The sequence below is a fragment of the Chiloscyllium punctatum genome, chromosome 21 (assembly GCF_047496795.1).
Source record: "Chiloscyllium punctatum isolate Juve2018m chromosome 21, sChiPun1.3, whole genome shotgun sequence".
Taxonomy (NCBI): Eukaryota; Metazoa; Chordata; class Chondrichthyes; order Orectolobiformes; family Hemiscylliidae; genus Chiloscyllium; species Chiloscyllium punctatum.
The window spans coordinates 18,970,112-18,984,987 of record NC_092759.1 but is presented as its reverse complement, the minus strand read 5'-3'; the positions used below and the strand labels follow the sequence as shown (position 1 = coordinate 18,984,987).

Here is a 14,876-nt window from a genome sequence, read left to right as displayed (position 1 = left end):
CAACCCTCCAAAGAGCATTCCATCTTATCCCATCACATGGCTTAACCTACACATCCCTGGAGCCAATCCACCCTATCTGCACACCTTTGGACTGTGGGAAGAAACTAGAGCACCCAGAGAAAACCCACACAGACACGGGGAGAACGTGCAAACCCCACACAGTCGCCTGAATCAGATCTGGTGTTGCGAGGCAGCTGCGTTAACCCACTGAGCCGCCCTTGATGAGATAAGGAGAATTTACTGCTCTCAGTGCCACACTTTTGGAATTCACTCCCTGAGGTTCTGTCAGTCATTAATAATGTTCAGGACTGAGAATGATAGGCTTCTACAAATTAAAAACACCAAGGGATGTGGAAATAGTGCAGGGAAATGGTGTTGATGTAGCTAAACCGTGACCTTATTGAATGGCAGGCTCAAAGGAGCGAAATGGCCTTCTGCTGGCCCCATTGTGTTCTTATGCAACAGAAAATCGCCATTCAGCCCCTCAAACCTGTTCTGCTTTTCACTGCAGGTGCAAAATTCCTTGAAAGTGGAGTTGCAGGTAGAAAGGGTAGTGAAGGAGGCATTTAGTACACTTGCCTTTATTGGTCAGTGCATTGAGTGTAGGAGTTGGGAGGTTAAGCTGTGGCTGTAACATTGGTAAGGCATATTTTGGAATACTGCGTTCAATTCTGGTCTCTCTGCTATAGGAAAGATGTTAAACTTGAAGCAGCTCAGAAAAGATTGACAAGAATGTTGCCAGGGTTGGAAGATTTGAGCTATAGGGAGGGGCTGGGGCTGTTTTCCCTGGAATGTCAGAGGCTGAGGGGTGACCTTATAGAGATTTATATAAGGACTACAGATAAGATAAGTAGCCACAGTCTTTACAAGGGATTTACATCTATTTGGAAAAGCAAGGACCCATTAGGGATAGTCAACATGGCTTTATGGGTGGGAAATTACACCTCATTAACTTGATTGAATTTTTTGAAGAAGTAACAAAGAGGATTAATGAGGGCAGATTGGTGGATGTGATCTATCTGGACTTCAGTAAGGCGTTCAGCAAGGTTCCTCACAGTAGACTGGTTAGCAAGGTTAGATCACATGGAATACAGGGAGAACTAGCCATTTGGAAACAGAACTGGCACAGTCTGTTTCTGTGCTGTACATTTCTGATCAAGGCGGATGTTCCTGCTCTGCGTCAGCACATCATGTGTGGGTCACAAGAAAGGAACTGTGTTGTCATCAACTTTCACTGTTAGCTTGCCTTGGAAGCAGAATGGAGAAGCCCTGTGGCTCCTTCAGCACCAAAACCCTTGGCTCTGCACCCCCAGCCCCATGTCCCTTACCCATCCCTCCCATTGCCAGTACTGAGTGAACATTCCTGGACGTGCCTGCTGAGTTGCTGTACTCTTCATCAGTGTCCAGGCAGCCAAGAGACCAGGTGACCACAAAGTCACCTCCTGATGCAAGTCAGTAACTGGAAACATAGAAAACTATACCTGTTCAGATAGCATAAAGGCAAGGAAGCTTGCTGAAGCTTGTATAAACCGCTGAGAAAGAGCTGGAGAGAAGCTCACCATCCAGTACAAAACAGCTCCCACACCCACCAACACCCCCTCCCTCCCTTACCCACCGATGCTCAGTAACAGCAGTGTCTACCAGCTACAAGATGCACTGCAGAAACTCACCAAAGATCCTCAGGCAGCACCTTCCAAACCCACGGCCACTTCCATCTAGAAGGACAAGGGGCAGCAGATACATGGGAACCCCACCCCCTGCAAGTTCCCCTCCGAGCCCCTCACCATCCTGACTTGGGAATATATCACCGTTCCCTCAGTGTGGCTGGGTCAGAATCCTGGGACCCCCTCCCTCAGGGACATTGTGGGTCTCCCACCCCCCCCCCCCCCCCTCCAGCTGAGTGCCCACCCGACACGTGAGCTTGCCGATTTTCCACTAGGCAACTTTTCTTTGGGATGCCTTCGAGCTCCCGCCCCAGTGACTCACTCTCTGGGAAGGAAAACGAAACTGATGTGAAAGCTCTCAGTGCGATTGGCTTGCAAAGTTAGAAACTTTCATTTCCTGCTATCGACATCAGCGAACGGGGGCAGGGTGCAAAAACCCAGCCCGAAGCCTTTCATCTGTGTCTGTCTCCAGTGACTGGGGCTCTCTGTCCAGACAAGAGGTTTAAAACCAGCAGCAGAGCCAGCTCAGGACAATGCATCCCTCTTCACTGCTGTTCTGGGTGCTCCTCGGCTGCACCTCAGCAGGTGAGTTCACAAACTAACGGGTTCTTAGGGAAACAACTAAACAAAAACAAAAGGCCAGACCACGTTTCACTTGCAAAGGATTTCTACTGCATCAGAGTGAACCGGTCGGACTTCTCACAAGGGCAACTTTTTTTTGTGAGTTGTGGAGTAGACTGAGCACAGCGAGGAGGAAGTGGGTTCGGATTTTCAAATGACTGGGCATTCTTACTGATTTAAACTCGTTAAGTGACCTTTTTTTTTGGTTTAGGATTTAAGTAGGTCTTTCTCGAGGCCCTTTTTAGTCAGAAATCGCTCTCGCACAAATGTTACTGGGCCGGAGGCGACCATTCGGCCCGTCGTGTCTGCACGTCAAAGGGCGTCAGTCAGTCGCCAGTCTCCCTCTATCCCCATTTCCTTGCACGCTGTTGCCATTCAAATCACTGTCATCATTAAAACCGGGTGACGGGAATCAGAAACTGCTGGAAAAGCTTAGCAAATCTGGCAGCATCTGTAGCTGAGAAAGCAGGTCCAGTTCCTCAGAATATTGTTCTAATTTCGTGCACTGTTTCTCTCCCCATAGACACCGCCAGAATCTATTTAGCTTTGGTTAATTATCCTTCCTCAGGCGTGCTATGATAGGGGGGGATAAGACACAGTATTCATAAACAAAACGTTAACAACTTTAAAACGAGCTGCCCTTGTTGAACCCTGTAATCAGTTAGGAGGTGGACTGCTGGTTAGGCTGGAAAGGAATCTGATTTTACATTTTCATCATCACTCTCTCTCCTAAATGATTACAGGATTCAACAAGGGCAGCTCGTTTTAAAGTTGTGCCTGATACCTCTCTATCACACCAGGTCTGAGCTCCGAAAGCTAGTCCTTCCAAATAAACCTGTCGGACTGTAACCTAGCATCGTTTGATTTTTGCCTTTCCCTTTGAGCTACTTTCCCTTGTTCTGTGCTTTCACTCTCTCTTTTGCTGCTCTGTGTTCTGTCACTCGTTCTGTTCCACTCTCACTCTCTCTGTCTACTTCATCTCTGTTTCTCTCTCCAATCACTCTCTACTATCCTCATTAGAAACCAGGAGTTGACCCTTGAAGCCATCTCCACATTCAGTAAGGCCATGGATGATCCCCTCTTCTTTATTCCCACATTCCCACTTGCCCCCACTGGAAACAGCCCCAGGTCTGCCTTGAGTATTTCTAGTGACCCAACCCCCACAACGTTCTGTGGCAGAGAGTTCCATGGGGACACCACCCTCTGAGTTAAGAAATCTTTCCTTATCTCACTGAAATGGCCCACCCTTATATCGGAGACTGTGTCCCCTGGTTCGAGACTCCCTCACCCAGGGGAAACATCCTCCCTGTTCGAATTTAGACATTTCAGGGATCTCCCCTGTCTTCCCTCTAACCTTGAGTGAATCCAGACTCTCGGAATATGACAGTCCTACCATCCCTGATATCACTCGAGTGAACCTCTGCTGTGCTCTTGGTGTGGTAGGTATACCCTCTCCAACACTACACACATCACCCCGAGGGGTGGTCTCTCCAAGGTCCGGGCTAACCTCAGGAAAACAGTCCCCCTTCTGAACTCCAATTGTTTTCCAATCAAGGCCAATATTCCATTGGCTTTCCCAGTGGCTGACTGCTGCTGCCTGTCTCCTTCCATTGGCCGGTGTACAAGGAGTCCCAGATCCCTCTGTAGATCCGCACTTGCCAGTCGATCACCTGTTAAATGTGATGCCACCTTTCTGGTTTTCACACCCAACTGTATCACTTCACATTTTGCCACATTGGGCTGCGTCTGCCCTTGGGTTTACCCACTCGCTCACTCAGCCAGTCTTGAATCACTCCGAAACTTCATTGCCCCTTCCTCACCACTGTCGCTCCCCCCTGGGTTTGGGAATGTTGCATTCAGTTCCCACATCCTGGTCATTTCTACATACTGGGAAGAGGTGAGGACCAAGTACTGATGCCTGTGGGACTCCACTAGTCACTGCCTGCAACTGGGGCACTGGAGAGAAACCCGTTTATTCCCACTCTCTGCTTCCTGTCTGTTAACCAATTCTCAAACCATTGCCAATCTATTACTATCTTCACCGCTAACCTTTTAGGAGGAATGATATCAAAAGCTTCAGAGAATCCAAATATCCCACACCCACCAGTCCCCCTGGATTGAGACCACTTGTTACAGCTTCTGAAAACTCCAGCTGATTTGTTCAGCACAAGCTGCCTTTCATGAATCCACACTGGCATTGTGCAATGCTTTTCAAATGTTCTCTTGTCTTTTATCGTCGACTCCAGTAGTTTCCTCCACGGCGGCTGCTTGGTTAACTGCTCAGTAAGGCTCTGTCGGCTCTCCCTCTGTCACACTTATTGCCCTCCCATCTGTCCAAGCTGCTCCGGGGTGGGGGAGGGGGGTGGTGCAGAGAAGACTGGAAGATGACCACCAATTCATCCAATATTTTCAGGGCCATTTCCTTTAGGATTCCAGGATGTAGATTCTTGGGCAATGGTGGGCAGTTGTCAACCTTTAACCGCATTACTTTCCCCAGGAACATTTGCCTTCTCATACTGACTTCCTACAATTCCTCCCTCTCACTTGGCTCCTAACATTTCAGAAAGGGCTGTTTGCACCTCCTTTTGTGAAGACAGGAACTGTCTCTCTTTAACACCTCTCTCCCTCACACACACTCTCCCCCCTCTGCTCTCTCTCCCTCACACACACTCTCCCCCCTCTGCTCTCTCTCCCTCACACACACTCTCCCCCCTCTGCTCTCTCTCCCTCACACACACTCTCCCCCCTCTGCTCTCTCTCCCTCACACACACTCTCCCCCTCTGCTCTCTCTCCCTCACACACACTCTCCCCCTCTGCTCTCTCTCCCTCACACACACTCTCCCCCCTCTGCTCTCTCTCCCTCACACACACTCTCCCCCTCTGCTCTCTCTCCCTCACACACACTCTTCCCCCCTGCTCTCTCTTGCTCACTGTCGCTCTCTCTCAGTCTGTCTGTCTCTCTCTCTCTCTCTCTATCTCTGTCTCTGCTCCCACCTGTCCCTGAATATTTCGGTTTAGCCTGGACGAGGGTTAAAGGACACAGAAGCAGGATGGCTAAGTGTGAATGAGAATGATTTGCCGTTGCGGATGTCAAATACTTCGACACTGATTGTTCTGTTGCACCTTCTTTGCAATCAGTGACACCCTCGTGTCACTGGAGCACCATGTGATAGTTTGGTCACAAACTTTCCTTTTGCAATAACCACCGCAAGTTAGCAGACTGCAAATTAATAAATGTTGCAACGGTCAGATCTCTGCCCTGCATTACTCATCTTTCTCTTTCTCTCTCTCTCTCCCTCCCTCCCTCCCTCCCTCCCCTACTCACTCTCCCTCTGTCTCTCTCTCTAGCCCCAAGGAATTAAAGACTGTCATCAACTATCCACGTTCCTTGTAAACACCCCGCTCCTGCTCCTGCACCCCCCGCCCTATCTCTGTAACCCCCTCCCTACCTCTGTAACACCCTCCCTATCTCTGTAACCCCCTCCAGCCCCTACATCCCCTCCCTACCTCTGTAACCCCCTCCAGCCCCTCCCCCCCCTCCCTATCTCTGTAACCCCCTCCAGCCCAACACCCCCTCCCTATCTCTGTAACCCCCTCCAGCCCAACACCCCCTCCCTACCTCTGTAACCGCCTCCAGCCCCTACACCGCCTACACCCCCTCCCTATCTCTGTAACCCCCTCCAGCCCAACACCCCCTCCCTATCTCTGTAACCCCCTCCAGCCCAACACCCCCTCCCTATCTCTGTAACCACCTCCAGCCCAACACCCACTCCCTATCTCTGTAACCCCCTCCAGCCCCTACACCCCCTCCCTATCTCTGTAACCCCCTCCAGCCCCTACACCCTCTCCCTATCTCTGTAACCCCCTCCAGCCCCTACACCCCCTTCCTCCCTCTGTAACCCCCTCCAGCCCCTACACCCCCTTCCTCTCTCTGTAACCCCCTCCAGCCCCTACACCCCCTCTCTCTCTGTAACCCCCTCCAGCCCCTACACCCCCTCCAGCCCCTCCCTCTCTCTGTAACCCCCTCCAGCCCCTACACCCCCTCCAGCCCCTCCCTCTCTCTGTAACCCCCTCCAGCCCCTACACCCCCTCCCTATCTCTGTAAACCCCCTCCAGCCCCTACACCCCCTCCCTATCTCTGTAACCCCCCTACATCCCCTCCCTATCGCTGTAACCCCCCTCCAGCCCTTCCATATCTCTGTAACCACCTACACCCCCTCCCTATCTCTGTAAGCCCCTCCAGCCCCAATAGCCCCACCCTATTTCTATAACCCCCTCCAGCCCCGACACCCCCTCCCTATCTCTGTTCACCCCCTCCAGCCCTACACCCCACATCTCTGTAACTCCCTCCAGCCCCTATATCCCCTCCCTAACTCTGTCACCACCTCCTGCCCCTCCACCCCCTCCCTATCTCTGTAACCCCCTCCAGCCCCTACAACCCCTCCCTATCTCTGTAACCCCCTCTGGCCCCTACACCCCCTCCCTATCTCTGTAACCCCCTCCAGCCCCTACACCCCGTCCCTATCTCTGTAAACCCCCTCTAGCCCCTACACTCACTCCCTATCTATGTAACCCCCTCCAGCCCCTACACCCCCTCCCTATCTCTGTCACCCCCTCCTGCCCATACAACCCACATCTCTGTAACCCCCTCCAGCCCCGACCCCCCTCCCTATCTCTGTGACCCCCTCCAGTCCCTACACCCCCTCCCTATCTCTGTAACCCCCTCCAGCCCCTACACCCCCTCCCTATCTCTGTAACCCCCTCCAACCCCTACACCCCCTCCCTATCTCTGTAACCCCCTCCAACCCCTACACCCCCTCCCTATCTCTGTAACCCCCCCAGCCCCTACACCCCCTCCCTATCTCTGTAACCCCCTCCAGCCCCTACAACCCCTCCCTATCTCTGTAACACCCTCCGGCCCCGATACCCCCTCCCTATCTCTGTAACCCCCTCCGGCCCCTATACCCCCTCCCTATCTCTGTAACCCCCTCCAGCCCCTACACCCCTCCCTCTCTCTGTAACCCCCTCCAGCCCAACACCCCCTCCCTATCTCTGTAACCCCCTCCAGCCCCTACACCCCCTCCCTATCTCTGTAACCCCCTCCAGCCCCTACAACCCCTCCCTATCTCTGTAACCCCCTCCAGCCCCTACACCCCTTCCCTATCTCTGTAACCCCCTCCAGCCCCTACACCCCTCCCTCTCTCTGTAACCCCCTCCAGCCCCTACACCCCCTCCCTATCTCTGTAACCCCCTCCAGCCCCTACAACCCCACCCTATCTCTGTAACCCCCTCCAGCCCTTACACCCCCTCCCTATCTCTGTAACCCTCCCTCAGTGCCTACACCCCTCCCTCTCTCTGTAACACCCTCCAGCCCCTACACCTCCTCCCTATCGTTGTAACCCCCTCCAGCCCCTACACCCCCTCCCTATCTCTGTAACCCCCTCCAGCCCCTACAACCCCTCCCTATCTCTGTAACCCCCTCCAGCCCCTTCACCCCCTCCCTATCTCTGTAACCCCCTCCAGCCCCTCCACCCCCTCCAGCCCCTACAACCCCTCCCTATCTCTGTAACCCCCTCCAGCCCCTACACCCCCTCCCTATCTCTGTAACCCCCTCCGGCCCCTACACCCCCTCCCTATCTCTGTAACCCCCTCCGGCCCCTACACCCCCTCCCTATCTCTGTAACCCCCCCCCCCCCCCAGCCCCTACAACCCCTCCCTATCTCTGTAACCCCCTCCAGCCCCTACACCCCCTCCCTATCTCTGTAACCCCCTCCAGCCCCTACACACCTTCCCTATCTCTGTAACCCCCTCCAGCCCCTACACCCCTCCCTCTCTCTGTAACCCCCTCCAGCCCCTACACCCCCTCCCTATCTCTGTAACCCCCTCCAGCCCTTACACCCCCTCCCTAACTCTGTAACCCCCTCCAGCCCCTACACCCCCTCCCTATCTCTGTAATCCTCTCCAGCCCTTACACCCCCTCCCTATCTCTGTAACCCCCTCCAGCCCCTACACCCCCTCCCTATCTCTGTAACCCTCCCTCAGTGCCTACACCCCTCCCTCTCTCTATAACCCCCTCCAGCCCCTACACCCCCTCCCTATCTCTGTAACCCCCTCCAGCCCCTACACCCCCTCCCTATCTCTGTAACCCCCTCCAGCCCCTATATCACCTCCCGATCTCTGTCACCCCCTCCTGCCCCTACACTCCCTCCCTATCTGTCAACCCCCTTCAGCCCCTACACCCCCTCCCTATCTCTGTAACCTCCTCCTGCCCCTACACCCCCTCCCTATCTCTGTAACCCTCCCCCAGCACCTACACCCCTCCCCCTCTCTGTAACCCCATCCAGCCCCTACACCCCCTCCCTCTCTCTGTAACCCCCTCCAGCCCCTGCACAACCTCCCTATCTCTGTAACCCCCCTCCTGCCCCTACACCCCCTCCCTATCTCTGTAACCCCCTCCAGCCCCTGCACAACCTCCCTATCTCTGTAACCCCCTCCAGCCCCTATGTCCCCTCCCTAGCTCTGTAACCCCCTCCAGCCCCTACACCCCCTCCCTATCTCTGTAACCCCCTCCAGCTCCTACACCCCCTCCCTATCTCTGTAACCCCCTCCAGCCCTACACCCCCTCCCTATCGCTGTAACCCCCCTCCAGCCCCTACACCCCCTCCCTATCTCTGTTAAACCCCTCCAGCCCTACACCCCCTCCCTATCTCTGTAACCCCCTCCAGCCCCTACACCCCCTCCCTATCTCTGTAACCCCCTCCAGCCCCTACATCCCCTCCCTATATTAGTAACCCCCTCCAGCCCCTACACCCCCTCCCTATCTCTGTAACCCCCTCCAGCCCCTACACCCCCTCCCTATCTCTGTAAGTCTCTCCAGCCCCTACACCCCCTCCCTATCTCTGTAACCCCCTCCAGCCGCTACACCCCCTCCCTATATCTGTAACCTCCTCCTGCCCCTACACCCCCTCCCTATCTCTGTAACCCCCTCCAGCCCCTACACCCCCTCCCTATATCTGTAACCCCCTCCAGCCCCTACACCCCCTCCCTCTCTCTGTAACCCCCTCCAGCCCCTACACCCCCTCCAGCCCCTACACCCCCTCCCTCTCTCTGTAACCCCCTCCAGCCCCTATACCCCCTCACTATCTCTGTAACCCCCCTCCTGCCCCTACACCCCCTCCCTCTCTCTGTAACCCCCTCCTGCCCCTACACCCCCTCCCTGTCTCTGTAACCCTCCCTCAGTGCCAACACCCCTCCCTCTCTCTATAACCCCCTCCAGCCCCTACACCTCCTCCCTATCTCGGTAACCCCCTCCAGCCCCTACACCCCCTCCCTATCTCTGTAACCCTCCCTCAGTGCCAACACCCCTCCCTCTCTCTATAACCCCCTCCAGCCCCTACACCCCCTCCCTATCTCGGTAACCCCCCTCTAGCCCCTACACCCCCTCCCTATCTCTGTAACCCCCTCCAGCCCCTACACCCCCTCCCTATCTCTGTAACCCCCCTCTAGCCCCTACACTCCCTCCCTATCTATGTAACCCCCCTCCAGCCCCTACACCCCCTCCCTATCTCTGTAACCCCCCTCCAGCCCCTACACCCCCTCCCTATCTCTGTAACCCCCCTCTAGCCCCTACACCCCTCCCTATCGTTGTAACCCCCTCCAGCCCCTACACCCCCTCCCTATCTCTGTAACCCCCTCCAGCCCCTACACCTCCTCCCTATCGTTGTGACCCCCTCCAGCCCCTACACCCCCTCCCTATCTCTGTAACCACCTCCAGCACCTACACCCCCCTCCCGATCTCTGTAACCCCCTCCAGCCCCTACACCCCTTCCCTATCTCTGTAACCCCCTCCAGCCCCTACACCCCCTCCCTATATCTGTAACCCCCTCAAGCCCCTACACCCCCTCTCTATATCTGTAACCCCCCCAGCCCCTACACCCCCTCCCTATCTCTGTAACCCCCTCCAGCCCCTACACCCCCTCCCTATCTCTGTAACCCCCTCCAGCCCTACACCCCCTCCCTATCTATGTTACCCCCCCTCCAGCCCCTACACCCCCCCATCTCTGTAACCCCCTCCAGCCCCTATATCCCCTCCCTAACTCTGTAACCACCTCCAGCCCCGACACCGCCTCCCTATCTCAGTCACACCCTCCAGCCCCGACACCCCCTCCCTATCTCAGTCACACCCTCCAGCCCCTATATCACCTCCCTATCTGGCACCCCCTCCTGCCTCTACACTCCCTCCCTATCTCTGTAACCCCCTCCAGCCCCTACACCCCCTCCCTATCTCTGTAACCCCCTCCAGCCCCTGCACCCCCTCCCTATCTCTGTAACCCCCTCCAGCCCCTACACCCCCTCCCTATCTCTGTAACCCCCTCCAGCCCCTGCACCCCCTCCCTATCTCTGTAACCCCCTCCAGCCCCTGCACCCCCTCCCTATCTCTGTACCCCGTCCAGCCCCTGCACCCCCTCCCTATCTCTGTAACCCCCTCCAGCCCCTACAGCCCCTCCCTATCTCTGTATCCCCCTCCAGCCCCTGCACCCCCTCCCTATCTCTGTAACCCCCTCCAGCCCCTGCACCCCCTCCCTATCTCTGTAACCCCCTCCAGCCCCTGCACCCCCTCCCTATCTCTGTAACCCCCTCCAGCCCCTACACCCCCTCCCTTTCTCTGTAACCACCTCCAGCCCCAACACCCCCCCATCTCTGTAACCCCCTCCAGCCCCTATATCCCCTCCCTAACTCTGTAACCCCCTCCAGCCCCTGCACCCCCTCCCTATCTCTGTACCCCGTCCAGCCCAACACCCCCTCCCTATCTCTGTAACCCCCTCCCGCCCCTCCACCCCCTCCCTATCTCTGTAACCCCCTCCAGCCCCTACACCCCCTCCCTATCTCTGTAACCCCCTCCAGCCCCTACACCCCCTCCCTATCGCTGCCTATCTCTGCACCCCCTCCAGCCCCTACACCCCCTCCCTATCGCTGCCTATCTCTGCACCCCCTCCAGCCCCTACACCCCCTCCCTATCTCTGTCACACCCTCCAGCCCCTATATCACCTCCCTATCTGGCACCCCCTCCTGCATCTACATCCCCTCCCTATCTCTGTAACCCCCTCCAGCCCCGACACCCCCCCCATCTCTGTAACCACCTCCAGCCCCTACACCCCCTCCCTATCTCTGTAACCCTCCCTCAGCCCCTACACCCCTCCCTCTCTCTGTAACCCTCCCTCAGCCCCTACACCCCCTCCCTCTCTCTGTAACCCCCTCCAGCCCCTACACCCCCTCCCTATCTCTGTAACCCCCTCCAGCCCCTACACCCCCTCCCTTTCTCTGTAACCACCTCCAGCCCCTACACCCCCTCCCTATCTCTGTAACCCCCTCCAGCCCCTATCTCGGTAACCACCTGCAGCCCCAACACCCCCTCCCTCTCTCTGTAACCCCCTCCAGCCCCTACACCCCCTCCCTATCTCTGTAACCACCTCCAGCCCCTACACCCCCTCCCTATCTCTGTAACCACCTCCAGCCCCTACACCCCCTCCCTATCTCTGTAACCCCCTCCAGCCCCTACAACCCCTCCCTATCTCTGTAACCCCCTCCAGCCCTACACCCCCTCCCTATCTCTGTTAACCCCCTCCAGCCCTACACCCCACATCTCTGTAACCCCCTCCAGCCCCTATATCCCCTCCCTAACTCTGTCACCACCTCCTGCCCCTACACCCCCTCCCCATCTCTGTAACCCCCCTCTAGCCCCTACACCCCCTCCCTCTCTCTGTAACCCCCTCCAGCCCCTATACCCCCTCACTATCTCTGTAACCCCCCTCCTGCCCCTACACCCCCTCCCTGTCTCTGTAACCCTCCCTCAGTACCAACACCCCTCCCTCTCTCTATAACCCCCTCCAGCCCCTACACCCCCTCCCTATCTCGGTAACCCCCTCCAGCCCCTACACCCCCTCCCTATCTCGGTAACCCCCTCCAGCCCCTACACCCCCTCCCTATCGCTGTAACCCCCCGCCAGCCCCTCCCTATCTCTGTAACCCCCTCCAGCCCTACACCCCCTCCCTAACTCTGTCAACACCTCCTGCCCCTACACCCCCTCCCCATCTCTGTAACCCCCTCCAGCCCCTACACCCCCTCCCTATCTCTGTAACCCCCCTCTAGCCCCTACACTCCCTCCCTATCTATGTAACCCCCCTCCAGCCCCTACACCCCCTCCCTATCTCTGTAACCCCCCTCCAGCCCCTACACCCCCTCCCTATCTCTGTAACTCCCCTCTAGCCCCTACACCCCTCCCTATCGTTGTAACCCCCTCCAGCCCCTACACCTCCTCCCTATCGTTGTAACCCCCTCCAGCCCCTATCTCGGTAACCACCTGCAGCCCCAACACCCCCTCCCTCTCTCTGTAACCCCCTCCAGCCCCTACACCCCCTCCCTATCTCTGTAACCCCCTCCTGCCCCTACACCCCCTCCCTCTCTCTGTAACCCCCTCCAGCCCCTACACCCCCTCCCTATCTCTGTAACCCTCCCTCAGTGCCTACACCCCTCCCTCTCTCTATAACCCCCTCCAGCCCCTACACCCCCTCCCTATCGTTGTAACCCCCTCCAGCCCCTAAACCCCTCCCGATCTCTGTCACCCCCTCCTGCCCCTACACTCCCTCCCTATCTGTCAACCCCCTTCAGCCCCTACACCCCCTCCCTATCTCTGTAACCTCCTGCTGCCCCTACACCCCCTCCCTATCTCTGTAACCCCCTCCAGCCCCTACAACCCCTCCCTATCTCTGTAACCCTCCCCCAGCACCTACACCCCTCCCTCTCTCTGTAACCCCATCCAGCCCCGACACCCCCTCCCTCTCTCTGTAACCCCCTCCAGCCCCTACACCCCCTCCCTCTCTCTATAACCCCCTCCAGCCCCTGCACCCCCTCCCTATCTCTGTAACCCCCTCCAGCCCCTACACCCCCTCCCTATCTCTGTAATCCTCTCCAGCCCTTACACCCCCTCCCTATCTCTGTAACCCCCTCCAGCCCCTGCACAACCTCCCTATCTCTGTAACCCCCTCCAGCCCCTATGTCCCCTCCCTAGCTCTGTAACCCCCTCCAGCCCCTACACCCCCTCCCTATCTCTGTAACCCCCTCCAGCCCTTACACCCCCTCCCTATCTCTGTAACCCCCTCCAGCCCCTACACCCCCTCCCTATCTCTGTAACCCCCTCCAGCCCTTACACCCCCTCCCTATCTCTGTAACCCCCTCCAGCCCCTACACCCCCTCCCTATCTCTGTAATCCTCTCCAGCCCTTACACCCCCTCCCTATCTCTGTATAACCCCCTCCAGCCCCTACACCCCCTCCCTATCTCTGTAACCCCCTCCAGCCCCTACACCCCCTCCCTATCTCTGTATAACCCCCTCCAGCCCCTACACCCCCTCCCTATCTCTGTAACCCCCTCCAGCCCCTATATCACCTCCCGATCTCTGTCACCCCCTCCTGCCCCTACACTCCCTCCCTATCTCTGTAACCCTCCCCCAGCACCTACACCCCCTCCCTCTCTCTGTAACCCCCTCCAGCCCCTACACTCCCTCCCTATCTCTGTAACCCCCTCCAGCCCCTACACCCCCTCCCTATCTCTGTAACCCCCCTCCAGCCCCTACACGCCCTCCCTATCTCTGTAACCCCCTCCAGCTCCGACACCCCCTCCCTATCTCTGTAACCACCTCCAGCCCCTACACCCCCTCCCTATCTCTGTAACCCCCTCCAGCCCCTACACCCCCTCCCTATCTCTGTAACCACCTCCAGCCCCTACACCCCCTCCCTATCTCTGTAACCCTCCCTCAGTGCCTACACCCCTACCTCTCTCTATAACCCCCTCCAGCCCCTACACCCCCTCCCTATCGTTGTAACCCCCTCCAGCCCCTAAACCCCTCCCTATCTCTGTAACCCCCTTCAGCCCCTACACCCCCTCCCTATCTCTGTAACCTCCTGCTGCCCCTACACCCCCTCCCTATCTCTGTAACCCCCTCCAGCCCCTGCACCCCCTCCCTATCTCTGTAACCCCCATCCAGCCCCGACACCCCCTCCCTATCTCTGTAACCCCATCCAGCCCCTACACCCCCTCCCTATCTCTGTAACCCCCTCCAGCCCCTACACCCCCTCCCTATCTCTGTAACCCCATCCAGCCCCGACACCCCCTCCCTCTCTCTGTAACCCCATCCAGCCCCGACACCCCCTCCCTCTCTCTGTAACCCCCTCCAGCCCCTGCACCCCCTCCCTATCTCTGTAACCCCCCTCCTGCCCCTACACTCCCTCCCTATCTCTGTAACCCCCCTCCAGCCCCTACACCCCCACCATCTCTGTAACCCCCTCCAGCCCTACACCCCACATCTCTGTCGCCACCTCCTGCCCCTACACTCCCTCCAGCCCCTACACCCCCTCCCTATCTCTGTAACCCCCTCCGGCCCCTACACCCCCTCCCTATCTCTGTAACCCCCTCCGGCCCCTATACCCCCTCCCCATCTCTGTAACCCCCTCCGGCCCCTACACCCCCTCCCTATCCCTGTAACCTCCTCCTGCCCCTACACCCCCTCCCTATCTCTGTAACCCTCCCCCACCA

General features: G+C 57.4%; 1 protein-coding gene across 1 annotated transcript in view; it reads left to right on the top strand.

The window, feature by feature from the left end:
* The first annotated feature begins 1,933 nt into the window (after positions 1-1,933).
* The window catches only part of LOC140492634 (macrosialin-like), a 31,884-nt gene continuing 18,941 nt past the window's right edge, over positions 1,934-14,876 (top strand). Inside the window, exon 1 of the mRNA XM_072591664.1 lies at positions 1,934-2,249. Coding sequence (XP_072447765.1) covers positions 2,198-2,249 — 52 coding nt within the window. The 5' untranslated portion in view covers positions 1,934-2,197. The remainder of the gene's footprint in view (positions 2,250-14,876) is intronic.